Here is a 25,633-nt window from a genome sequence, read left to right as displayed (position 1 = left end):
AGTGGCACGAAAGAGTCAAAGAGGCATCACCAGACATCATAGCGATCACAGAAACCAAGCTTACAGGTATGATAACAGATGCCATCTTTCCAGCGGGATACCAGATCCTGAGAAAAGACAGAAGGAACAGGGGGGGTGGAGGAGTGGCATTGCTGATCAAACACCGATGGAATTTTGATGAGCTGGAGAGAGGAGACAGCGGAGAAGAAAGTGATTACATAGCGGGAACGCTTCACTCTGGTGGTCCCAAGGTGATACTTGCAGTGATGTATAACCCACCACAGAACAGCAGGAGGCCAAGGCAAGAGTATGACGAGAGCAATAGAGCGATGGTTGACACACTGGCTGCAGTGGCCAGAAGAGCTCATGCATGCAGGGCAAAGCTCCTGATCATGGGCGACTTTAACCACAAGGAGATCGAATGGGAGAACTTGGAGCCACATGGGGGCCAAGATACATGGAGGGCTAAGATGATGGAGGTGGTACTGGAAAACTTCATGTACCAACACGTAAGGGAAACTACAAGAGAGAGAGGAGAGGATGAACCAGCAAGACTGGACTTAGTATTCACCTTGAGTAGTGCAGATATTGAGGACATCACATATGAAAGACCCCTTGGGGCCAGCGATCATGTGGTTTTGAGCTTCGAATACACAGTAGAGCTACAAGTGGAGGGGGAAGCAGGAAGGCAAGGACAAATGAAACCAAACTACAGGAAAGGGGACTACACAGGAATGAGGAACTTCCTGAATGAGGTTCAGTGGGACAGAGAACTGGCAGGGAAGCCAGTTAATGAGATGATGGAATATGTAGCAACAATGTGCAAGGGTTAGGCTGAGGAGAGGTTTAGTACCCAAGGGTAACAGGAATAATGAAAAATAATAATGTACCAGGATGAGCCCCCATGGTTCACCCAAAGATGCAAGGAGGCAAAAACCAAGTGTGCTAGGGAATGGAAGAAATATAGAAGGCAAAGGACCCAGGAGAATAAGGAGAGCAGTCGTAGAGCCAGAAACGAATATGCACAGATAAGAAGGGAGGCCCAACGTCAATATGAAAACGACATAGCAGCAAAAGCCAAATCTGACCCGAAGCTGTTATACAGCCACATCAGGAAGAAAACAACCGTTAAGGACCAGGTAATCAGGCTAAGGAAGGAAGGAGGAGAGACAACAAGAAATGACCGTGAAGTATGTGAGGAACTCAACAAGAGATTCAAAGAAGTGTTCACAGAGGAGACAGAAGGGGCTCCAGAAAGACGGAGAGGTGGGGTACACCACCATGTGCTGGACACAGTACACACAACCGAGGAAGAAGTGAAGAGGCTTCTGAGTGAGCTAGATACCTCAAAGGCAATAGGGCCAGATAACATCTCTCCATGGGTCCTGAGAGAGGGAGCAGAGGCGCTATGTGTACCCCTAACAACAATATTCAATACATCTATCGAAACAGGGAGATTGCCTGAGGCATGGAATACAGCAAATGTGGTCCCAATCTTTAAAAAAGGAGACAGACATGAAGCACTAAACTACAGACCAGTGTCACTGACATGTATAGCATGCAAAATCATGGAAAAGATTGTCAGGAGAAGAATGGTGGAACATCTAGAAAGGAATGATCTCATCACCAGCAGCCAACATGGTTTCAGAGATGGGAAATCCTGTGTCACAAACCTACTGGAGTTCTATGACATGGTGACAGCAGTAAGACAAGAGAGAGAGGGGTGGGTGGATTGCATTTTCTTGGACTGCAAGAAGGCTTTTGACACAGTACCACACAAGAGATTAGTGCAAAAACTGGAGGACCAAGCAGGGATAACAGGGAAGGCACTACAATGGATCAGGGAATACTTGTCAGGAAGACAGCAGCGAGTAATGGTACGTGGCGAGGTGTCAGAGTGGGCACCTGTGACCAGCGGGGTCCCACAGGGGTCAGTCCTAGGACCAGTGCTGTTTCTGGTATTTGTGAACGACATGACGGAAGGAATAAACTCCGAGGTGTCCCTGTTTGCAGATGACGTGAAGTTGATAAGAAGAGTTCATTCGATCGAAGACCAGGCAGAACTACAAAGGGATCTAGACAGGCTGCAGACCTGGTCCAGCAACTGGCCCCTGGAGTTCAATCCCACCAAGTGCAAAGTTATGAGGATTGGGGAAGGGCAAAGAAGACCGCAGACAGAGTACAGTCTTGGGGGCCAGAGACTACAAACATCACTCAAGGAAAAAGATCTTGGGGTGAGTATAACACCAGGCACATCTCCTGAAGCGCACATCAACCAAATAACTGCCGCAGCATATGGGCGCCTGGCAAACCTCAGAACAGCATTCCGACATCTTAATAAGGAATCATTCAGGACCCTGTACACCGTGTACGTTAGGCCCATATTAGAGTATGCGGCACCCACACCTAGCCAAGCATGTAAAGAAACTAGAGAAAGTGCAAAGGTTTGCAACAAGACTAGTCCCAGAGTTAAGAGGTATGTCCTATGAGGAGAGGTTAAGGGAAATCAACCTGACGACACTGGAGGACAGGAGAGATAGGGGGGACATGATAACGACTTACAAAATACTGAGAGGAATTGACAAGGTGGACAAAGACAGGATGTTCCAGAGACTGGACACAGCAACACGGGGACACAGTTGGAAGCTGAAGACACAGATGAATCAAAGGGATGTTAGGAAGTATTTCTTCAGCCACAGAGTAGTCAGGAAGTGGAATAGTTTGGGAAGCGATGTAGTGGAGGCAGGATCCATACATAGCTTTAAGCAGAGGTACGATAAAGCTCATGGTTCAGGGAGAGTGACCTAGTAGCGACCAGTGAAGAGGCGGGGCCAGGAGCTTGGACTCGACCCCTGCAACCTCAACTAGGTGAGTACACACACACACACTTTAGTTTAATATCTTTATTATGCACCCCATACTCATCCTGTGGGTGGTAGTCAAAAAGATTACAAAGGTACATAATGGGTCCAGTGACTGGACCCCAAAGTTATGATAACTGAACTAGTTACAAAGGTAATGAACTCCAGGTAGATCTGGTCACAATCATGGCAAGTTACAGAGGTAATGAATCAGCTTCACTCCTATACATGGTTACAGTCATGAACAAATTACAAAGTAATGAACCATTGATACGTCCACACCTGGTCACAATTGTAATGAGTTATAAATACAAATATTAAGTGGTTCATACACCCACACTAGCGCGCGCGCACACACATACATACACGAGGGCGCACGCATGGACATGTGCACACGAGCGTACAAATATATGCATACACACAAGGACGCACACCCATACCCACACACACACCCACACACACACCCACACCCACACACCCCCACCCACACACACACCCTCACACACACCCACACACACACCCACCCACCCACACACACACACACACACACACACACACACACACACACACACACACACACACACACACACACACACACACACACACACACACACACACACACACACCCCACACACACACACACACACACACACACACACATTCAGTTTCTGGACCACACATCCAGCCTGTCCAGTTCTCTTTGTAGACCTGTCTGGTCCGCGTCTGATTTAATTCTCCTCATTAACTTCATGTCATCTGCAAACAGGGACACTTCTGAATCTGTCCCTTCCGTCATGTCGTTCACATATACCAAGAATAGCACTGGTCCCAGGACTGACCCCTATGCGACCCCGCTCGTCACTGGCGCCCTCTGTGATACCTCATCACGGACCATGACTCGCTGTTGCCTCCCTGTCAGGTATTCTCTGATCCATTGCAGCGCCCTTCCTGTTATACGTGCCTGTTCCTCTAGCTTCTGTACTAATCTCTTGTGAGGAACTGTGTCGAAGGCCTTCTTGCGATCAACCCACCCCTCCCTCTCATTTCTTACTTCAGTTACCTTGTCGTAAAATTCTAGTAGGTTTGTGACACAGGATTTGCCTTCCATGAATCCGTGCTGGCTATCATTTTTAATCTTGTTCCGCTCCAGGTGCTCCACCACTCTCCTCCTGATAATCTTTTCCAAGACTTTGCATACTATACATGTCAGTGACACTGGTCTATAATTTAGTGCTTCATTTCTGTTTCCATTCTTAAAGATGGGGACTACATTTGCTTTCTTCCATACTTCAGGTAGTTGCCCAGTTTCAAGGGAAGTGTTGAAGATTTTGGTTAGTGGCACACGTAGTGTCCCTGCTCCCTCTCTGAGGACCCACGGAGAGATGTTGTCCGGTCCCACCGCCTTTGAGGTGTCAAGGTCACTTAGGAGCTTCTCCACCTCCTCCTCAGTTGTGTGTAATTCATCCAACACTTGTTGGTATATCCTTTGTTGCTGTATGCCACTGTTTTGTCTTCCCAGTGTCCCTTCAGCCTCTACTGTAAATACTTCCTGAAATATCATGTTGAGCTCCTCACATACCTCCTGGTCGTTTCTTGTGAGCTCCCCACCTTCTTTCCTCAGCCTGATTACCTTTTCCTTGACTGTTGTCTTCCTCCTGATGTGGCTGTAGAGTAGTTTCGGGTCAGACTTGACTTTCGATGCTGTCATTTCCATACTGCCGCTGCGCCTCCCTCCTTATCTGTGCATACTCGTTTCTGGCTCGTCGACTAATCTCTTTATTCTCCTGAGTTCTTTGCCTTCTGCACTCACCTATTTGTACTCACCTATTTGTGGTTGCAGGGGTCGATTCATAGCTCCTGGCCCCGCCTCTTCGCTGATTGCTACTAGGTCCTCTCTCTCTCTGCCCTATGAGCTTTATCATAACTCGCCTTAAAACTATGTATGGTTCCCGCCTCCACTACGTCACTTTCTAGGCTATTCCACGGCATGACTACTCTATGACTGAAGAAATACTTCCTAACATCCCTTTGATTCATCTGAGTCTTCAACTTCCAATTGTGACCTCTTGTGTCTGTGTCCCCTCTCTGGAACATCTCGTCTTTGTCCATCTTGTCTATTCCGCGCAGTATTTTATATGTCGTTATCATGTCTCCCCTGACCCTCCTGTCCTACAGTGTCGTCAGGCCGATTTCCCTCAACCTTTCTTCGTAGGACAATCCCCGTAGCTCTGGGACTAGTCTTGTTGCAAACCTTTGCACTTTCTCTAATTTCTTGACGTGCTTGACTAGGTGTGGATTCCAAACTGGTGCTGCATACTCCAGTATGGGCCTGACGTAAATGGTATACAGAGTCTTGAACGAATCCTTACTGAGGTATCGGAACGCTATCCGTAGGTTTGCCAGGCGCCCGTATGCTGCAGCAGTTATCTGATTGATGTGCGCCTCAGGAGATATGCTCGGTGTTATACTCACCCCCAGATCTTTTTCCTTGAGTGAGTTTTGCAGTCTTTGGCCATCTAAACTATATTGTGTCTGCGGTCTTCTTTGCCCTTCCCCAATCTTCATGACTTTGCATTTGGCAGGGTTAAACTCAAGGAGCCAGTTGCTGGACCAGGCTTGTAGCCTGTCCAGGTCTCTTTGTAGTCCTGCCTGATCCTCATCCGATTTGATTCTTCTCATTAACTTCACATCATCTGCAAACAAGGACACTTCTGAGTCTATCCCTTCCGTTATGTCGTTCACATATACCAAGAACAGCACAGGTCCAAGGACTGACCCCTGTGGAACCCCGCTTGTCACAGGCGCCCACTCTGACACCTCGTCACGTACCATGACTCGTTGTTGCCTCCCTGTCAGGTATTCTCTGACCCATTGCAGTGCCTCTCCTGTTATGTGTGCCTGATCCTCTAGCTTTTGCAGTAACCTCTTGTGAGGAACTGTGTCGAAGGCCTTCTTGCAGTCCAAAAAAATGCAGTCGATCCACCCCTCTCTCTCTTGTCTTACTTCTGTCTTACTTACTTCTGTGTGTGTGTGTGTGTGTGTGTGTGTGTGTGTGTGTGTGTGTGTGTGTGTGTGTGTGTGTGTGTGTGTGTGTGTGTGTGTGTGTGTGTGTGTACACACCTATTTGTACTCACCTATTTGTGGTTGCAGGGGTCGAGTCACAGCTCCTGGCCCCGCCTCTTCGCTGTGTGTATGTGTGTGTGTGTGTGTGTGTGTGTGTGTGTGTGTGTGTGTGTCTGTGTGTGTGTCTGTGTGTGTGTCTGTGCCTTTGTCTGTGTGTGTGGGTATGTTAGTCGACTGGTGTGAGTGGCATCCTGGGGGACAAGATTGAGGACCACAGTGGAAATAAGACTGACTTTCTTGGGTTATCCTGGGTGGCTGACTCCCCGAGCCAAAAATTCGAACAAGTCTTCAGTTATCTTAGCACCTGCTTCCCCTGTTACTTAGCAATGAATAAATACCTGGAAGTTAGTCTGCCTGTGGGTCGCATCCTGGGGGAGGACTTAATATTACCCTAATGGATATAAGGAACACTGCTGGACTTTCATGGGTTATCCTTAGTTATTAACCGACCAGGGTTTAATAATTCAAATAAAATTAACTAAATCCTTTGATCTATATAAGTTTATCATTAATTTAGAATGCCCTTAAAGATAACAACGTTTTCTTCAACATTACTGAAAACGAACACTTGAAATTTTATGGATAACTAATAAAAAATGAAATACTGTTTCTAATACTACTACTACTACTACTAATAATAATAATAATATTTTTTATTTCTCCAAGTACATATACAAAGTCTATAGTCCTAGCTGACATCAATGACATATCACTATATAGAAAGCCAGTTATTATGCAGAGCATTTCCCGCATATTATGTCAATTTTGTCCTAGGATGAGACCCACATCAGTCCATTAACACCCAGGTACATATTATACTGATGGGGAACATAGACAACCGGTGTAAGGAAACACGCCCAAAGTTTCTACCCTCTCCGGAAAACGATCCCGGACCTTCGCCGTGTGAAGCGAGAACTTTAGCCACCAGGCCACGTTGAACAAGCTTTCATTCGGATTATTAACCCGGTGGGTTAGTAACCCATGGTAACCAAAGAAAGATATATCAGCAGACTGGCTTAACCCCACCAAGTGGGGTTATTTAACCCTACTTGCGACCCACACCAGTCGCCCCTCACCCAGGTACCTACTTACTGCTAGGTGAAAGGGGCCAGTAGATGCAAGGAAATATTTCTCTCTCTCTCTTATCTAACATTTTCATTCGCCCGGGGATCAAACCTAGGCCCCTCAGTGTGTGTGAATCGAAGCCGCTACCAACCGAGCCACGAGAACCATGGTTATTTATCTATAGGGTAGCTGCTCCATTCTGTACTTTTTTCTTTTTTATACAAATATTTTTTTTTTACTTATAAAGAGCTAAAAATTACAATGTGAATCTTTATTAAGGTATTATAACCCATTTGTGGAAATTTGTCTGGACTGCCTCCATGTGAGTTGTCTACCCTAGCAAGCTCTGTTGACACCGAGCCCTGAGGCTGGTACCTCAGCCTCACAAGTGGCTTATATGACACATTTCCATAAATGACTGATGTTGCAAGAAATCTTGCCTGCATGCACGAATAAAGGACTAACTTACTTGGTGTTGGAGAATATATCCCGGTCTTCAACCTCCCTAAGCTTTAGCCCCTCTGGACTTCCCCTTCAAATCCACATGCAGCCAGGAACCTTAATTCCTGGAATATTCAGTCAGTATTAGTGACCTGCCTGCACCTCAGAAATTCCTGTTTCCAAGGGGGTGTGTATCCCTTAGTATAACTATGCAGGAAGTGACACTAGCTTCTTTAACAACGAGGGGACGCTGGTGCGTACTGGTCTTCGGCCGTCCGACTGTACAAAGACCCACAGCTCAACTCACTCGCAATTTCCCCCAGAAACTGACCAGAATACTGAGAAAGAAATGGAGGTCTTGTCTTACTGTATGGGCCTGACGGAGGAGGTCATCTACGGTACTTCGAGGTGCTTCCGCCAGATTTCCCCAGGTCTAGTATGTGAAGACATGTGGGGCGCCGCCCTGCTGTTCACGGTGGTGTGCCTCGCTCGGAGTTTCGACAAAGAAGGAGTCACTGCTATCTCAAAACCCCGTGCCTCATCGTTCAAATTTGGGCTGCCAGTTCTCCCTAGCTAATATAACCTAGGGTTTGCCTATATTACCGGCCTATTACTACTTACGTTAAGGTTTTACATCTACATTATTATTATCTACAGTTACCTCAATAATCCTAATATTAGATTACTAACAGTATAAACTTCCTACCTCTTCCCTGAAGGATAAAGCTACCAATTAAAATGTACCTTCCAGCCACCTTCGCTAACCCGGGTGCATGTGTGTGCTTTGGGTAGATGTAAGGGCCCGCAAACTCAGACGTTCCATCCGTGACACGTTAGGGCCTTCATACGGCATATTGGCCTTGTGGAACTTCAGGACTGAATAAGTTTCCACATCATTCATGCAAATTTTTACAGAGGTCTTGAGAACACAGAGGATATAGGTAAACACATGTGAGTCATATAACACAATAAGTGTTAGGGGCCCAAGACTGTTCAACTGCCTCCCAGCATACATAAAGGGGATTACCGATAGACCCCTGGCTGTCTTCAAGCAGGCACTGGACAAGCACCTAAAGTCAGTACCTGACCAGCCGGGCTGTGGTTCATACGTTGGATTGCAGTAACAGCCTGGTTGATCAGGCCCTGATCCTCCATGAGGCCTGGTCACAGACCGGGCCGCAGGGTCGTTGAACCCCTTAACTCTCTCCAGGTAAACTCCAGGTAAACTCCAGTACCTGAGTCTACCTGGAGAAGGTTTTGGGGGTCAAAGCCCCCCTCGGCCCGGTCTGAGATCAAACCTCGTGGTTGATCAGGATCTGATCAACAAGGCTGTTACTGCTGGCCACACGCAAACCGACGTACGAGCCACAGTCCGGCTGGTCAGGTACTGACTTTTGGTGCCTGTCTAGAGCCTTCTTGAAGACAGCTAGGGGTCTATTGGTGCTTTATCGTACTTATACGTGCCGTGAAAGTTATCTGTACGTTCTCCAGGTCAGCGGTTTCGCCTGCCTTGAAAGGGGCCGTTAGTGTACAGGAATAGGGATGGGGGAGAGGGTTCCATCCTCCGTGAGACAGACAGTTTATACTAATGTAAGACATACAGTTTATCATTCAATATAAGCTCGTCAGGATAACACAGTAAAGTCAAACACTAGGGCCCCTTACTCCACTAGGCCCCTTCCTCGGCGAAGCCCTGAAGGCTTCATTAGTGGTTATTAAGGCCTCTCAATTAACTTCGAGATATTCTTCGACATACAATGTCCACAATCATGGAACAACCTCATAATAAATATGGCTTTATATCCACTGGGGTTTCCTGAAAGACGCCTTTATAATGTGGCTTTTCTGACAGCACCTTCCGTGTGGGCAGTGAGAGTTCTGGCTATGCCCTAGACGTGGGTAACTACTCCGGCAACTCCACGGACGCCTTCACCTACCACCACGGACGACCCTTCACCACCTACGACCGCGACAACGATCTCTACAACGATGGCAACTGCGCCACGTACTTCTCAGGCGGCTGGTGGTACGACAGGTGAGTAAAACCCTTAGGGATTATTTAGTGCCAGGGGAAATGGATGGTAATCAAGTTTGATACTAGGAAGGGAGAGGTGGCTTAAATTCTTTGGCTCAAGAACCTCTCATCAGCATCAAGGCCATACTGGTGTAACCTTTGTTAATTACAAAATATTCTTAAAAAAAACATAAGGATTCGTAGAGGGTTGTATACATGAGATTTTGATGAAGCAGTTAGGTTTTTGTGCACACTATATCCATCCTGTGGACGGTATCAGCTAGTTTATTGTGAAAACTACATTCAATTTGTTGACGGTTGCGGCTAGTTAATTGTGCACACTATATCCATCCTGTGGATGGAGGAGGCTAGTTTATCGCTTTCACATATCCATCCCATGTACGGTAGTGGCTAGTTAATTGTACATCATTTATCCATTCTGTTGACTGTAACGCACAAACATATGGATATACAATACACCTGGAAACTATGTTTTAAGAGTTTAGCAAGAATAGTTTTGGGCACAGTATTTACAGGTCAATAATTGTTTCAGTTACGCGAGAGAGCCATCAACTATAGGCAGGATTCTTAGATTTAAGTACACGAAAGAACCACCTACATCAGTGCCTCTCAGTTACACGTCTCTTAATGCAGGTGCTACGACGCCCACCTGAACGGCGTGTTCCCGGTGACGCCTGACCGCCAAAACGCCTCCTTCATCACCTGGTGGGCCCACGAGAACGGCATGAAGGTACCCCTTGTCCTGAACAGTGTTGCGTTAAGAGTCAAGCCCCGCCTGCATTAAGCTCCTTTATTCTTTATTCCTGCCTAGAGAGATCTGAGGTCCTTTATCCCTAAACCAGGGAGCTCAAAGATCCTTTTTATCCCTGGCCCAGGGAGCTCAAAGATCCTTTTTATCCCTGGCCCAGGGAGCTCCTGTACTAGGGAGATGCTGAACCATGAAGCTCTAAGGTACCTTTATCCCAGAACAAGAGAACTCTAAGATCTCTTGATCTCTGACGAAGGGAGCTCTGAAGTCTCTATACCCTGGCTTAAGGAGTACTGAGGTCCAATCCATTCCCAGTGTAGTTATTCAGAGTCCAGGGAACTTCTTTTGGCAAACGACTTAAGGGGGAAGAAGAGAGGTGCCCATCTCTTAGTGTATTTACTCTGAGAGATGAAGGTAGGTAGTAGGTTTTAAACACGGGAAACCGCCTGAACTACCCTACGTCAAATCTATTATGAAAGCAATTCAGTATTGTTGATAATGTCTTGTCATTTCGACAATGCATTTTTTTTAACCAGTAATTCAAAGCGCGTGTGCATGTCTCTAAGGCCAAAAATCAATATATATTTTTCCACTATCTAAGAGGAACATCTCCACTGCTACTTTGCCAAGTGGTTGATGTGCACGCAAATATATATATACTTTTTTTCTAAGTGTAGATCCGCTACGTTGCTGGGAATAATATTTGCATTACCATTTTGGCAAGTTATGTAGTCACATCGCATTTATGCTATATAAATAATAAAAATTAAATACAAGCCATTGCCGTTTATTAATATCCCGAAAACTAATACCATTCGTCGGAGTGAATGTTTCCTGAAACCTAATACTGTGTTTTTTTTTTTTTTTTTTTTTTTTTTTTTTTTTTTTTTTTTTTTCCCTATCTTTACACAGGGTTTGACAAGGTTAAGGATCCCTAGCTTTATTGACAAGCTAAGAGCTGTTACCTACATTAGCTCATTTGAAAGTATTTTTATTGTTATGAAACATACAAGTATTTTTATTGTTATGAAACATGCAGATAGGGAGCAGCATTTATTTGATCAACTAACTTTATCTAGTTGGCATCATAATGTTGTACGAATGTGTTCCAGACTCGAGTCATCCTGGGGATAAATGATCTCAGATAATGTGATGTTCTGGAGAAGGGTACAGCCAGAGTGAAGTTGCTGCTTTCTGCCCGTCTTGTGGTATAGAAGCTTGCTTCACGCTGTCCTCGAAGTGGATTCATGTATGGTACTTTGACAATATTGGCCTTGTACATAACAGTAAGGCCACTCACATCCCTCCTGTGTTGAAGGCTCTGCTGAAATGACAGATCTATCCAGGATTGGTCCAGGCAAAGGATGAGATGTCTTGCTCTGTTCTCTACTCTGTCAAGCAGTCGCAGATGAGAGGGGGGAGGCAGGCAAACCAAGAAAGTGGAGGATACTCAAGGTGTGAGCGTACTTGTGCCTCGTACAGAATCTTGCAACCCCTACTGCCAAGCAGATGCGAGATACGGCGAAGTACTGTAAGCTTCCTGGCTGCTTTGTTTGCGAGATTTACAGCGTGGTTCTTCATGGTCAGTTTGGAGTCAAATTTCACCCCAAGGATATCAACTTCTTCCCCAGGTACCAACACTCTCTCATTCATCCTTACTACTGCACCAGCATTACCGTCATGGTGCCTAGAGATCATCATCATTTGCGTTTTCTCAGGTGCAAAATGTTACTTGCCATCTGTTTCCCCAAGCTGATGTAGCTCTTAGCTGGTGATTGATGTAGCTTAGAGCAGCTGGCATTTCTTCTCTTGGATAAGTGATTGTCAGTGTACAGTCGTCTGCATTATGCATGGGATTCTGGGATGAGATGAAGGTCATTGAAGTAGACATTCCATAACAATGGCCCCAGCACACTTCCGTGGAACACTTGCCCCAATAGGATGTCTTGCTGATTCCGTTCCATTGAGAACTACCCTTAAAGATCTACCATGAAGGTAATCACTGAGGAGACATAGTGCAAAGCTGCAATTCCCAGTGCTTGCAGTTTTGCCAAGAGGCCCTGGTGCCACACTCTGTCGACAGCACCAGTGACTGGTGCCATTTAGTGAAGTTTAACAACAGATCAGCAGCAGAGTAACCTTTCAGTCAATCAATCAAGTTTATTCTCTATAAGATTACAATGCGGGGTTTACGTATTATAGGATATTGTGTTGTTTAAATATTATAAAATACTATTTACAGAGAGGGCCACTATCTTGGAGAGGGTCGATGGTGCTCCTGCAAGCAACAGATCCTGGCGTAACCTGCTACTGTTTGCAATGGCTGTCTGGCTGTCCTGCCGAGGAGGGACAGGCACCTAGCAACATCTGTTGTTGGGGCAATGATGCATTCCCTAGAATATTTGTTAATTGCTCATTACTCTAATTTGTTCATGATTGTAGCCATGTATGTACGTGTTCATGATTCATTACCTTTGAAACTTGTCATGAGTGTGACCAACTCCACCTGGAGCTCATTATCTTTGTAACTAGTTCAACTATCATAACTTTGGGGTCCAGTCCCTGGACCCATTATGTACCTCTAATTTTTTGACTCCCGCCCACAGGATGAGTATGAGGTGCATAATAAACATATTAAACTAACTAACCACTATCACACCTAGCATGACTAGGCATTTCGGGCAGACTGAGATTAATTCAAAACTCTATATTGGTACAGATTATGGAACATGTTGATATTAAGGATAAGTGACTGCATTACAGTTCGTAAATTTAGCTCCTATACTGGAGTATCTCAGGCAAACTTATGACTAGTTTAAGATTCATTAGGTAATAGTTTTATTACGTATTTCTATGTTTATAGTCAATTGGGTGAGTGTAAGTGTGAATTGTGGGGAATCACAGATATCGAGGGGAGGTCTAGGTTGTTTTTTATGTGTGTATGATACAAGAGAATAGGTGGTTTTCATGTAGTTAGCTGACGATGGGATGTGTCAGGGAGATAATGTGTTTTCTAACGATAGTTTTGAAAGTGATGGTTGTGTCTGCAGTTCTAGAGTTTTCAGGTAGGGTGTTCTAGATTTAGGTCTTTTTATGTACAGTGAATTTTTGTATAGGTTTAGCCAGACACGGGGAATGTGATAGAAATTTTTGTGTCTGGTGTTGTGCCTGTGGGTCCTATCGCAACTATCAAGAAAGTGTTTTAGGTCAGGTTTAAGACTGGAATTTAAGGTTCTGTAAATGTAGGTTGCACAGTAGTAAGTGTGGATGTTCTCTACAGTAAGTAAGTTTAGATCTTTGAATTATTATTATTATTATAATCAAGGGGGAAGCGCTAAACCCGGAGGATTATACAGCGCCTGGGGGGGGGGAATGTGGAAGGCATTCAGGCTTAATTCGGGGAACTGGTGCACAGATCCAATTCCCTAAATCAAGAGCCCCTCACCAACATCAAGGAACCTTCCTTGAGGGGTTAGATCTTTGAAGAGGTGGGGGAAGGGGTTGCCTGGGATTGGATTGCGTGATTATTCTTACTGCAGCTATTTGTTGGAAATTTAACTTGCTAAGTCTTCACTAAAATATATTCTAAAGTTGTGGTGTTGCAGTTGATTCCCAAGCACACATAGCATAGGTGAGGTAGGGATAGATGAGTAAATAGTATAGTGTGAGAAGGGCTGATTGTGGCACATAGTAACGTATCTTGAGAGGATCCCAACCGTTTTAGACACTTTTTTGTTATGTGTTGGATATGGGTGCTGAAATTCAGGTTGTTGTCAAGGTGCAGACCTATGAATTTGCCCTCATCATGTCTGACAATAAGAGTGTTGTCGAAATTAATGTTAACCTGTGCATCACCTACTCTGTTACCAAACATGATATAAAAGGTTTCGTCAGTGTTCAGTGTAAGTTTATTGGCTGTCATCCAAGTAGATATTTTGAGTAGCTCCTCGTTAACAATGGTGTTGAGTGTGGCAAGATTTGGCTGGGAGATGACATAAGTCGTGTCGTCAGCAAAGAGAATTGGTTTCAGGTGTTGTGATACGTTGGGAAGATCACTGACGTATAAAAGGAAGAGCAGGGGACCAAGGACACTTCCCTGTGGCACTCCAGTATCAAGTGGTTGTGTTGATGAGTTGTGTCTTTAATGGTGACATACTAATACCTATTAATAAGGTAGGATTTGAAATATGCAAGTGCATGGCCTCTTTTACCATAATGGTCAAGTTTGTGGAGTAGGATGCCCTGCCAAATTGGCAGGGGTTGAGTATGCTTTGTGCTGTTATAAACGAATATAATCTCTTGTGCACGAGTTTCTCGAAAATTTTGGATAGCAAAGGTAAGTTTGATATTGGCCTGTAATTGTTTACATCCGTGGTGTAACCCTTGCTGTCTTGAGTAGTGTCTGGAAAGTGTTATTTTCTAGTGATTTGTTAAAAAGTAATGGAATAGCATGCAAAAGGACATGGGCCACTCACTTGTACAACAATGGTGGGGAGTGAGACAGGTTCCCTGAATTATTTTTGAGTGACTTAATAATAGTGGTGACTTCAGTGGGCTCAGTAGGTGCAAGATAGAAGGAGTTTGGGAAATTCCCATCTAAGTAATCGCTTAAACGGGCGTTGGTACCTGGGATTTTACTGGCAAGATTAGATCCTATGGTTGAGAAGAAGTCGTTTATCTTGTTAACTTTATCAATGGGATGCAGTGGTGTTTCATTCGGTTTGGTTAGGACAATATCCTTAGTTTTTTTTAGTTTGTGGGTTCCTAGAATCTGGGAAAGTGTTTTCCAGGTCTTTTTTATATCTCCTCTTGTGTCAGTGAATCTGCTGGAGTAGTACAATTGTTTGTCTTTTTTTTTATTAGTTTGGTGAGAACTGATGAATAGTGTTTAATACTATCTTTGTGTATTAAGCCATGTCTATATTGCTTTTCATACTGGTGTTTCTTATCAATGGATTTCAGAATGCTGCTGGTTAGCCATGAGCAACTGAGCCGTTTATTCGTGATCTGTTTCGTTTTTATAGGACAATGTTTGTTGCATAGCCCAAGTAATTTATTCAGAAATATGTCTGTCCAATCGTCAATACCATCGGCCTTGGAGAATTCTGTAGGCCAGTCAACTGTCTCTAGCTCTGCTGTGAATTACTTATTGAGGCCTCGTCATGGAGTCTAAATGAAGCTTTGTTGTGTTACAGTGATGGTTTACTAATGTTTGTCAGGAGGAAGGTAGGGTAGTGGTCAGTAGTGCTGTGTGTGATTATCCCTGATTTAAGGGGGGCTAGTATATTGGTCCATATGTGGTCTATTATGGTTGCACTTGCCTCAGTCAGCCTGGTTGGTTTAGTTACTGTTGGTATGAGAAGTATATGGTTCATATTGTTGATGAAATCAGTTACAGGCTGATCATCTGGTAGGCCAAGGTTGATATTGAAGTCTCCAGCTAAGAGAAGGTGGTGCTTGTTCATTCAGCTATTTTTTATTTTTATTAGTGTCTTTAATTTTTCACTGAAATTTGGGATGTTTGTGTGAGGTATCCGGTACATGGCACCGACTGTTATAGGTGTCTTAAGGTTTTTTACAGTAAAATTAGCAAAAATATATTCTCCATATTCATCACTATAGCAAGTGGTGCTAATACAAGATAGTTGGTTAGAGTAATAGATTGCAATACCACCCCCAACTTGGTTTGGTCTGTAGTTGTGAATTGCTGTGTATCCTGGTAGAGGGTAGATATGTATTGTGTCCTGCTTAAGCCAGGTCTCAGTAAGAATAATGCAGGAGAAGGGTGTCTTTAGTGATTCAAGGAGTGCCAGGAGGTCATCATAGTGTTTGCTTAAGGACCTGATGTTGTAGTTAAGAACTGATAGACTTTGAGCAGTGCTCAGGATAGTGCTGGCTTATGATGCTGTGTAATAAAGGCAGTTACTTTCCAATAAGTTTTGATTGTGTGTTAGATTATGGAGGTTTAGATCAGGGTCAACGTGATCATTCATCTTTTAGGTTTGAACAGTAATTCTTTATATCCTGTATAGTGTGGTGAGTTCTAGTACTGATATCTGTAGTAGTGGGATGTTTGGACAAGTATATAGCTAATGCACATTGGCCAAATAAAGTGTAGTACTAATAAACATAATGAATTTGGTGTTGGCTATGTATTGAGCTAGAATGAACTAAAATACAACTAGGCATAAATTAATAAGATAAAATTACAAATTAAAGTTGCAAAGGTCTAATAAAATAAAAACTGTCAATGATATTGTTGTAAGTAGATAATAAAAAAGTTGGAACTGAATATACGAACTTGAATATTTGACAACAATAGGTTAAGAAAAGTATAAAATAAAATTGGGTAATAAAGTCTAAAGTAAAATAGGGCAAAAATAAAAAGTTTAAAATATAATTGGGCATGAGAGTATAAAATAAAATAGGGTAATAATAGAAACTCATTCGCTGCCTGACCACGGTGGAGTGCGGTTGTGCTCTGCACCCCTCTGCTGTTTTCAGGCGAGCTACCACAGTACATCAACAACCATTGAGTAGTGAGGACGTGCGCTGCTCATTTTGGGATATCAAAATGGCTGAACATACAGTACGGAGAGTAAATACTATCTGCATAGAGCTGGTTCGTGGTACGTTAAGTGGAGATACGATGAATGTACTTCTCCCTAACATCATCAGGGACACATATGGTATCCCAAACGAGGAATTATATGGCGTCGCTCTTAATGGTTTGACAAGAATCTTCGTGAAATTTCTAAGAGCTGGCTTCTACACAAGAATTGTAGAGCAGTACCAGGAACAATGCATGAGTGTGAATTCAGCGATGGATGTTGTGTTACATGATGTTTCTAAGTACTTCACATGGGTGAAGGTACAGACTGTACCCTTCGAGGCCACGGAGTATGGCCTACAGGAGTTTTTTCGCAGTTATGGGACAGTGCATTCTGCAACCATGGGGGTATGGAGGGATGGTCCATATGAAGGAATGCCGGAAGGTTCTTACACCCTTAAAATGTCTTTAACAAGGCCTATACCAACCTATGTAACGATGATCGGTTGTAGAACACAGGTTTATGTGTACTATGCGGGTCAGAGAAAAACATGTCGTCTGTGTAGCTCTTATGAGCACATGGCAGCCCAGTGTCCTAGGAGGCGGGCTCCTCAAATTCTGGAAACGCCGATTGTGATTCAACAGTTGTGTGATTTGGTGCCTGGCTCTGTTGCCTCGGGAGGCTGGAGGCCTGATCTCTGGAGTGAGGAGGTCGACCGGGAGGTGGCGGAGGCGGAGACGTGTGTCACTCTCCCAGGGGAGTCGGGGGAGTCGAAGGTGATATTTGAGGAGTCTTTTGTCCAGTAAGCTTCGACTCAGGAGGGTTTACTGGCAGATGTGATCAAGGATTTTTTGGATGGGGAGGAGCCCGGTGCAGAAGGTGTCCTCAGTTTATGTGAAGTTGGAGCGCTGGAGGGACAACAAATTGTGGAGAAAGACTTGAGTAAGAAAAGGCTGGAGCATGTGGTGGCCGTGGAGGTACACCAGGAGGATTCGTCTGAGGGTGAGATGTGTGTAAGTGGAAGTTCTAGGAAAAGAACTGCGGCATCAGAGATAGACGAGGTTATTATCCCGGGGCAGAGGCCGGGGAAGAAGTCATGGGCAGCGGTTGTGGAGCCGATGCCACATAGTGGTAGAGGTGCGCCTGAGTTGCACAGTGGGAGAGGGAGGGGGGAGGTGACTGCACAGGATAACTCGAGTGGTAAGGGAATACGTAATGTGAAAAGTGCAGCGAGTAAATCCCAGCGGCATAGGGGAAAGCCGCCCCTTCTATAATTTTCAGAAGTGTCACGCTTAATGTTAATGGACTTAAGACTGAGGTTAAGAAAGTTTGGTTGGAGTGGTTTTTATGGCAGTTTGATGTAGACATTTGCTTTTTGCAAGAGCATAATCATAGGGCTGGTTGTGTGTTGAGGTTGAAAGGATATCGGATGTATGTTACCAGTGGTTTGCAATTGAAAGGTGGGGTCGCAGTGGCGATAAAGGAGACCAGCCCCTTGCGTGTCATTGGCTGGGAAGAGGGGGGGGGAGGTTCGTGAGGGTGGATGGTGTCTGGGGTGAGAGTCGAGCAAGTTTCGTAGGAGTTTACATGCCAGCAACTAGTAATACCAGGGTAAAAGTAGATTTTGTCAGGGAGGTACTGATGTATCACTTGAGAGGTTTGCCTGCTATAACAGTAATTGGAGGTGATTGGAATTGTGTGATTCGGAGTGGTGATGTCGAACTGAGAGGGGCGGGTTGTGTGTTGAGTGTTCTGAGGGATGTATTGCGAGATATTGGGGTTGTAGATGTGGTGGGGAGGGGGGGATACCTAGTGGAGCACACGTTCGTCCGTAGGGGATATGAAGCGCAATTGGACAGAATCTATATTAAGCAGGGAATAGACGTTGTGAGGGTGCAAACCCTTGATGTGGGGTTTTCTGATCACAGGGCGGTAATAGCAGATTTGATGTGGGATGGAGTGGTGCGTATTTATTCTGGGTACTGGAAATTAAATGTAAGGCTTCTTAAGGAGGAGGGGGAGGGGCCTTTTTTTAGTAATTGGTGGTTGCATTTTTGGGAGGCTAGGGACAGGGAGATAGATCTGTTAGATTGGTGGGAAATGCAGGGCAAACCTGGAATAGCGAATTTTTTAAGGTAAGGGGACGAGAAGAGGTGAGGTGGCGTTTTGGGTTGCAAAATTATCTGGAGGGACAGTTGCAAGACTGTTATGTTGGGGGAAGTGGTAGGAGGGATGATATGGACAGTCTGCGGAGTAGAATAGCTGAATTACATAATGATAGGTTTGATGCAATTAGGGTTAGAGCAGGGTTGGAGAATGTATTGTGGGGTGATAAGCCATCCGGGTTTGTTTTACGTAAATTTCGGGACCGACAGAGAGTAACCACCAATCTACAATTGGAGACAAGCCCTGGGGTGGGAGGGTATCCAGAGGGTTGGGTCCTATCCAACACAGAAAGTATGAGTCTCTATGCTGATAGTTGGTTTAGGGAGAAATGGAGTTGGAGGGAGGGGGGCTCTTGGGAGGGTATTTTTGAAGGGGGGTTCCATAGTGTTTTAAGTGAGAAGGATAGAGTGGAATTAGAGGTTGGTATAAGTGAGGTTGAGGTGGAAGAGGCAGTTTTCGGGATGAGTACAGGGAAAACACCGGGAATAGACAGTATAACAAATGATTTTTACAGAGCACATTGGGGGTGTATTAGGCAGTGTTTTGTTAGGGTATTGGATCATATGTTAACTAGTGGGAAGTTGGGCACATCGCAAAGTATGGGTGTTATAGTTTTGGTGCCAAAGCTGAGGGGGGGAAGAGAGTTGAGTGCTTACTGAGCAATATCTCTGATGTGCGCAGATTACAAGGTTTTTGCAAAAATTTTGGGTAACAGATTGAAGAAAGTCATGGGGTCGGTGATACATGGGGGACAGTTTGGTATCCCTGGGAGGAGTATGTGGGTAGGTCATGGACGTATTCGAGATTTCCTTGAGGGTAGTAGTAAGGGAGGTATTCTAGGTCTGGATTGGGAGAAAGCTTATGATTATGTGGATAGGGAATTTTTGATTGAGAGTATGGTGAGAATGGGTTTTGGAGGGAGGGTGGTTAGATGGGTGAGGACATTGTATGCGGATGCATCAATGAGAGTACAGGTAAATGGAAGGTTGGGTAGTCCTGTAAGCATGGGGAGGGGTTTAAGGCAGGGGTGTCCACTCTCCCAAATTCTCTTTGCGTGCATGCAGAATCCTTTCTATGTTCTGGTTGATGGTGGGATGGGAAGAATGGGGGAGAGTGGAGGCTTTTGTGGGAATATTGTTGGTTATGTAGATGATACAACTGTTTTACTTAATGAGATAGAAGACTTAAGTAAAGTGGGAAGGGTAATTGAGATTTTTGGGAATGCTACTGGGATGAGAGTTAATAAACAGAAATCACGGTTGCTGGAGGTAGGAGCTTGGGTAGGCGGGACATTGGGGGAGGAGTTTGGCTGGATAACTGTAGAAAGGCTAAAGATTTGTGGGATTTTGTATTTGGCAGATGTACAGGAGAGCAGAAGGGTTAATTTGTAAATGGTAATGGACAGAGCTTTGTGTAGGCTCCGGAGTATAAGGGCCGGGGATGTAACCTTGCATCAAAGGGTTGTGGTGGTAAATACGCTGATTTATAGTAAGGTGTGGGGAGTGGCGGAAATTTATCCCTTACGAAGTCAGGAAATTATGGAATTACAAAGAAGAGTCTTAAGGTATGTGTGGGGTTTTGAGAGGGCGTGGTTGGGCAAAGATGTGGTAATGACTGCGGTAAGACAGGGAGGATTGGGATTGTTGGCATTAGGATCTAGGGTGAAGGCACTGTATGTGAAGCAGAGGTATATTCGGGCAGGGGGGGAAAGGGGTCTTCGGGTGGGGGAGGTGATGGGGGATATCTACAAATGGTGGGGTAGCAAGGACATAGTCGAGTATGAGGATATGTTGAGGTTTATGTTAAAGGTACGAAATGTTAAAAAACTCAAGGTAAAACGGTTGGTGGGTGTGGGTCGTCTTAAGGAATCAATGCAAGGGATGGCAGTGTATCCCACATATGATTGGCGAGTGATATGGGTGGAATTTAGTAAATTAAGAATACAGGCAAGAGCGAGGGAATTAGTATATAGATTTCTTATGGGGACGTTAGCATCGAAAGAGGTGCTAAGACAAATGGGTTTTGTGAGAGAGGCGTCATGCGGTTTTTGTGGGGAAGTTGAAATGGTTTTCCATGTGGTATATTTTTGTTCTGAATTGGAGGTGGTAAGGTTGTGGTTGAAGAGAGTTTTCTTGTTATTGGGGAGGGGACAGATATCACCCCTTAGGGCTTTAATGTTAGATATAGGAGGGGTGCCCAAAGAGGTGGGAAGGGCCATTAGATATGTAATAGTTGATTACTTGTATATTTCTTGGGGGATGAGGGAGGTGGAGGGAAATATTAGGATAAAGGCGTTAACGGCGTGTTTTTATAGGACAGCATGTAGGAATAAACTATTATATGGGGGAAGGTGGGTAACTAGTTTTCCGGAGGGATATCGTGAACTAACTGTTGAACGTGTACTCCGTTTGGCGACGGGGTGAGGGGCAAGGGGTTGGTCTCTTCAGTGGTGTGTCCTCTTGGAGTGATTGGAAGCCTGATGAGGAAGGTAGATTGGTTGGCAAGGTGGTTGATGTGGGTAAAGTTTATTTGCAGGGAGCCGTCGGGGGCACCGGGGTATTAGACCTTATGATTTTGTAAAATCACAGAGTCAACAGTTGTATGTGACCTTCTGTTTTCCTTTTTTGTTATCAGAACCATTTTGCATAGGGGGTTTATATTTATATGTATATGTGAGGATATGTTTTATACTTTTGAATATGTTGATCGAGTTATCCTTGTCATACGTATCTTTTTATATCATATTGAAGGTGTACATTATGAACTATGTACGAAAATATATAAGTATTTTTCTGGGGTTTATATATACCCTTCATTTTGTATGAAAGGTCATATTAATAAATTGAGTATAATCGGTAACATTAACTTCGTGTGTGTGTGTGTAGGTGTGTTTGTGAGAACCAATGTCTTAGGTATAGTTCTCTTATTGAATGTAATATATTTTTATTTTATTTGGTGACTAGTCATTTAGCGTTATATTTCTATGTATATGTTTTACTACGGCAGAATTTCGCTATATCAATATGTTAAAATGTTTTTTGTTTGTTTTTGTGTGTACTGACATTGTCTGCCACGGTTTTTTGATTTGCTATAAATAACAAAGTGGAAAATAAATGCATATTGTAGGCTTGGTGCGTCTTTGTTAATAATAATAACAATGCATATTGTAATGTAGTTTAGTGTAATCTTGATTAACATAGGTGCATGGTATATAATACATAGAGGATGAGGGACAGTTTGTGTCAGCACAAAGTTAAATGTCTGTGTGCTTTTGACAATGAAATTGATAATTCTGTGTAAGAACTGATACTGTGTTCTTTTATCTATTTAATGTATTGTATTGTTTTAAATAAAATATAAAAAAAAATAATAGAAAGTTTAAAATAAAGTTGGGCAATAAAGTATAAAATAATATAGGGCAGTAATAGTTAAATAGACCAATGCTATGGTAAGTTACAATTAAAATAAAATAAGGCAGTGACGTGGTAAGTTGCAAATATTTGATAAAGTAGAAGGAATAAAATAATAATAAAGAGAGATTCTGTAGATATTAAGCACAATTAAGACAATAAGGTAGAATGGTCATTAAATACAAAAGTGACATTCAAAAGTAACTGGGCTGTTAGAATTTTAGGAAACAAGTTTTTTTGGCAATAATCTGTACTTTACTCTGACTCTGTTGACCCAGCCTAACTCAGGAATGTTTTTAAGTCGTATTCTGTAGAGATGAAGTATCTCTTCCCAGTGGGATGTTTCCTAACTGCGATTTTACAGTCCCTCCCTGAAGTCATATTGACGGTCACAAAGTAGTGAGTGGTAGTCAAAAACTCTGTCATTTGTCTTGAGATTGTTGCCTAAGGATCTTCTGTTTCACCTCTCTCTCTCTCTCTCTCTCTCTCTCTCTCTCTCTATGTATATATATATATATATATATATATATATATATATGCATATTTTGAAATCACCTGTTCTTGTGATTTTATTGCATATATATATATATATATATATATATATATATATATATATATATATATATATATATATATATATATATATATATATATATATATACATATATATATATATATATATATATATATATATATATATATATATATATATATATATATATATATATATATATACAATAAGATCACAGTAAACAGGTGATTTTAAATTATGCAAAACAACCACTGTGAAAGAGTATTGAAATTCCAAGCGCTTTCGTGACTACTCACATTGTCACATGAGGCCTGGTCACATACCTGGCCGCGGGGGCGTTGACCCCCGAAACTCTCTCCAGGATGAGCCAAACCCGTACTGATCATTCAATACCTGGGGAATGAGAGGTAATCAAGTATCCTTTAGGCAGCTCCAATTAGTTGGACGTAAAGCCTTCACCAGCATCAAGGCAGCCAATCTGAGGAAGACAGGAGTCTTGATACCTCGAGAACACAATATTAACATTGTTTACTTCTTTCCTGGGACAGGTTAGGTTAGGTTAGGTTAGGTTAGGTTAGGTTAGCAAAATTCGTCAGGAAACAGGACAAGTGTTTCATGACGCTGATCAGAAATTAGCTAATCCTTATAAGTAACATCTCTGCTACCCTTTCCACAGGAAAATGAATATTTGCTAGGGAAACTGTGTTTCAAGGTGATAATAGGCAAATTAAGAGTATCGTTTATTATGCAAATATTTTTATGCGATAAAAAAAAAGTTATATTTTGGACATGAGAAAGTAGTTATTCTGATGAGTAATTTAGTTATATCAGCCAACCCAAGTAAATTTAAGTTAACCTGGATGAACGATATATACTGTCGGTTAAGCTAGGTTAGATGATCGACACCATGCCCAGCCCTTCTAGGGTAGGGTAGGTGCCCGAGCCCGAGCTTGTAGCTCACAAGACTGTCATTCCCAATAACCCCCTTGGGGTGGGGATGGCAGACCAGGGAGGCCTAGCTTCTCCCTACGAGCCCCGTGAGGGCGGGGAATGTGGCTAGGCCTGGGGACAGTTGGTCCCAAAGATAAGGGGGTACTTGTACCTCCTCCCATGGGAGACTTAGGTCTCAGACACACCTAGACAGGGAGCCAAGGTCGGGCAACCACTTGGAAAAGGCCCGGGCCGGGAGAATACCGGCGAATCTTTAATAATAACAATACGTTAGATAATATTAGCTAACGTTATATATTCACAAAGGCTTTTACCATTATCATTAAATATCTTTATTGCACCACACATTTAATACTGGAGAATTTGCACAATAATAATTCACCCGTAAGTAAAGTCAACTTTGACCCCCAATCTTCAGGTGAAACCTTGAACACAAGAGCATCATAAACACAAGAACACTGCAGCGAACATACTGGCCCAAGTAAGTATAACTCTACCCACTCATGTGCCCGTCCAGCCTATTTTTAAAACTACCTAAAGTTGTGACTTAAGTGAGGCTACCCTGGAGTTGTTTCTCTCATCTACGACATTGTTGCTAAACCAGTACTTCCTGCATCCTCTCTAACTCTTAATTTCTCCAACTTGAATTCACAAATAACCCGTACATAGGAGACTGAAACTTACGATGATGTTTCGGCCCGACTTGCAATATTAAATAGTTCAATTGGGCAGAAACGTTGTCATAAGTTTTTAGTTCCCAATGTGCAGGTTATTTAGACCTTGTTCCATTCATGGTGTTGTGCTTTCATATTCTAACTTGAATATATTGCTGCCTTGGTTAGATGTTTTCAACACACTGCGCATTTCTCCTTCATTCCTGTTTTCCATTTGTATACTTCAGTCATATCTCCCCATATTCTGTCTGACTTTCTTGGGTTATCCTGAGTTCTCTACACATACGTTGCTATGTATGATAATCTATGTAAATGTATTTGTGTATACCTGAATAAACTTACTTTTCAAACAATATAAGTTTAGTGCCTTCCGCCTATTTTCGTAGCAAAGTCTTCTGTGAATTTCATCATTCTTCTCTATGTTTTCGAGATCATTTTTGTCCATCCTGTAATATGGAGCCCAGAACTGAGCAGCATAATCTAAATGAGTTCTAACCAAAGATAAATAAAGTTTTAGTGTAGCCCGAGTACTTCTATTAATTATATTTATTAGTGAGAAGCCAAAAATTCTATTATCTATATTACGAAAACTTATGCTATTGTCATAGCATTAAATTTTTGCTAAGCAGAACCACTAAAAATTATCGCATTTATTTTCTCTAAGATCAACTTTATTTAGCTTTAAAGTGCTTTTCCTAAAATTAGAACTTTACACTTGTCTACAGTGAATTGCATCTGCCACTTCTCCAACCACAACATCAACCTGTCAAGGTCATCCTTCAAGTGCCCTTAACAGAAGTTATTTAACTACCTATTTTAGTGAGACGGACCTAATCCTCAGGTGGCTAATCTATACAGTTACATCTATATAAGTCACTGTAAAAACGTCAGGGAGTGGAATGAAAGGTTTTCTCTAATACAAATATTTATTAGCAAGTAAGAAAATGGAAATGTTGGGGGTGTCAGTGTGACTTAAGACGTATATTTACATATATTTACAAGTATCATTAGTTGAAGTTGTGTTTACACCTGATCACAGCATCATGAGACACTGTTTACACCTAGTCACACCATGA

General features: G+C 43.1%; 1 protein-coding gene across 1 annotated transcript in view; it reads left to right on the top strand.

Annotated features, from left to right (window-relative positions):
• Positions 1–10,459, top strand: part of LOC128685258 (techylectin-5B) — a 52,237-nt gene extending 41,778 nt beyond the window's left edge. The window contains exons 4-5 of the mRNA XM_070083025.1: positions 9,343–9,525; positions 10,159–10,459. Of these exons, the coding sequence (XP_069939126.1) occupies positions 9,343–9,525; positions 10,159–10,309 (334 nt within the window). The 3' untranslated portion in view covers positions 10,310–10,459. The remainder of the gene's footprint in view (positions 1–9,342; positions 9,526–10,158) is intronic.
• The last annotated feature ends 15,174 nt before the right edge of the window (positions 10,460–25,633 follow it).

The sequence above is a fragment of the Cherax quadricarinatus genome, chromosome 8, assembly GCF_038502225.1.
Source record: "Cherax quadricarinatus isolate ZL_2023a chromosome 8, ASM3850222v1, whole genome shotgun sequence".
Lineage (NCBI taxonomy): Eukaryota > Metazoa > Arthropoda > Malacostraca > Decapoda > Parastacidae > Cherax > Cherax quadricarinatus.
This window is presented reverse-complemented; position numbering and strand designations above follow the sequence as displayed.